At 36.7% G+C, this 1,713-nt stretch overlaps 1 protein-coding gene across 1 annotated transcript; it reads right to left on the bottom strand.

Annotated features, from left to right (window-relative positions):
• Positions 1–402: 402 nt before the first annotated feature.
• On the bottom strand, positions 403–1,314 carry LOC133770613 (vomeronasal type-1 receptor 90-like). The gene has a single exon (XM_062206667.1). The coding sequence runs from the start codon at positions 1,312–1,314 to the stop codon at positions 403–405; it is 912 nt and encodes a 303-aa protein (XP_062062651.1).
• Positions 1,315–1,713: the final 399 nt, after the last annotated feature.

The raw sequence follows: 1,713 nt of genomic DNA, 5'->3' as shown, positions 1-1,713 counted from the left end.
TTAATCATGCTGAGAGCATTATTCAAACCAGACTTAGACGCTTAGTCAAAACATAATAAATGCATAAAGTGAGCAAAACAGTTTCAAAAGTACACATAGAGATGTGATTACTGACAGGAGAATTTTAGAGTACAAGGCAAGAAGAAATAAGTGTTTTCTTACATTAACTAAAAAGAAATGAAATAAGAAGAGAAATGGTATATTGATATCAATCCATGGTTCACATGAAGAAAAGAACATACATAATTTGTGTAGCATCAAATCTTAAAAGTCTTTAGATATAAGAAAGTCACTACACATTTTATTTAAATCTGATAGAAAATCATACATTTTTGAATAATTTAACTGCTATTAGAAGAACATAGTTTTCAGGAAAAATATACCAACACCTAGTTACTAAAATTAGCAGCACTTCCTTTGAATATTTTTCAGTATATTGACTATTCTTTTATCAGAGCTGAGAAGCACCAAAGGACTGATTGTGGCATAAGCATTAAGGGCAAACTTCTGAATACTCAGAAGGACCTGGTTATATGTCCACAACACATACACTGAGATAGACATCACGATGTGGTTCATACAGTAGGTGACCACAAAGGCACTCACCAGCAGCAGGATGGTCTGCGTGGCCCTTTTCTCTGGGGAGGTTGTTTGGTGGAGGCTGGTGCTGTGAAGGTGCTGGGACCTCCTCTGATGCCTGGACAAGAGAGTCACCATGTACACACTTGAGAGCAGCATGACTCCTACAAGGAATACATCCCTGAATGTTGTCAGAGTGGAATATAGCCTCCCAATGATGGAATTCATGGGAGATAGTGAGCAGTGTTTAGTAATACGGAGATTATTTTGAGTCATATTTGAAGAAGTCACAATAAGAAAGATTATGTTACTACTGAAAGACAAATTGAAACACCAAAAAAATGTTAAAATACAGATAATGTAGTTTGTCAATTGATGTTTACATCTCACTAAATAGGAGGTGCTGGGGCTGATGGTGACAGCCTGGATGACGCTCAGGAGGCAGGTGACACAGATGGAGAGGTCCCTCATCACCCTATTTGTGTAGAACAAGGCCTTACATTTGAGTGCATCCCAAAAATTCAGGTCCATAAAAGACAAAGGCACTGCCGTGAGGAGCATCACTTCATGGACAAGAGCCAAGTGACAGGTTATCAGTTTCATGGGCTTAGACCTGGGATCCTGGTGGAGTGTGACAATGTGGAAGAGAAAGAGGAAGGAGTTGGCTGAAATTCCAATCCCAAACTGGACTAAAAAGTATCTGTCTATGATAGCATAAGTGGAAGGGGTGTTCATTTTAATGGCATATAGGAAATATGTTTATACCTGTAAAAAAGAATCAAACCTTACATCACCATGGTTCTGTCTCATTTGTAATGTTAAACAGTTTTCTTTTATATACTCAAGTATTTTGATTTAGATTCTTATTAATTAAGCTTCTGTATTATATTCTCCAACAAAGTATAAATGTAAAACCCTAACACATCCACACTAGTGCCCTTACAGGATGCATACTATCTAGATTCCTATTTTATCTAGGCTCCATTTTGAGAAATCATATCTTTTTATCCTGTATGCACTCAACTTAATTTTAGCAATCAAATAGTGGTAAGAATATAACATTTCACACTGGTATTTGATCAGAAAAATGTTGGTAGTTGTTTTGGGGAACAGGAAAATATTCACCAAGACAAA

Source organism: Lepus europaeus, chromosome 11, assembly GCF_033115175.1.
Source record: "Lepus europaeus isolate LE1 chromosome 11, mLepTim1.pri, whole genome shotgun sequence".
NCBI classification, from domain to species: Eukaryota; Metazoa; Chordata; class Mammalia; order Lagomorpha; family Leporidae; genus Lepus; species Lepus europaeus.
The sequence above is the reverse complement of the archived record's forward strand: the minus strand, read 5'-3'. Positions and strand labels throughout refer to the sequence as shown.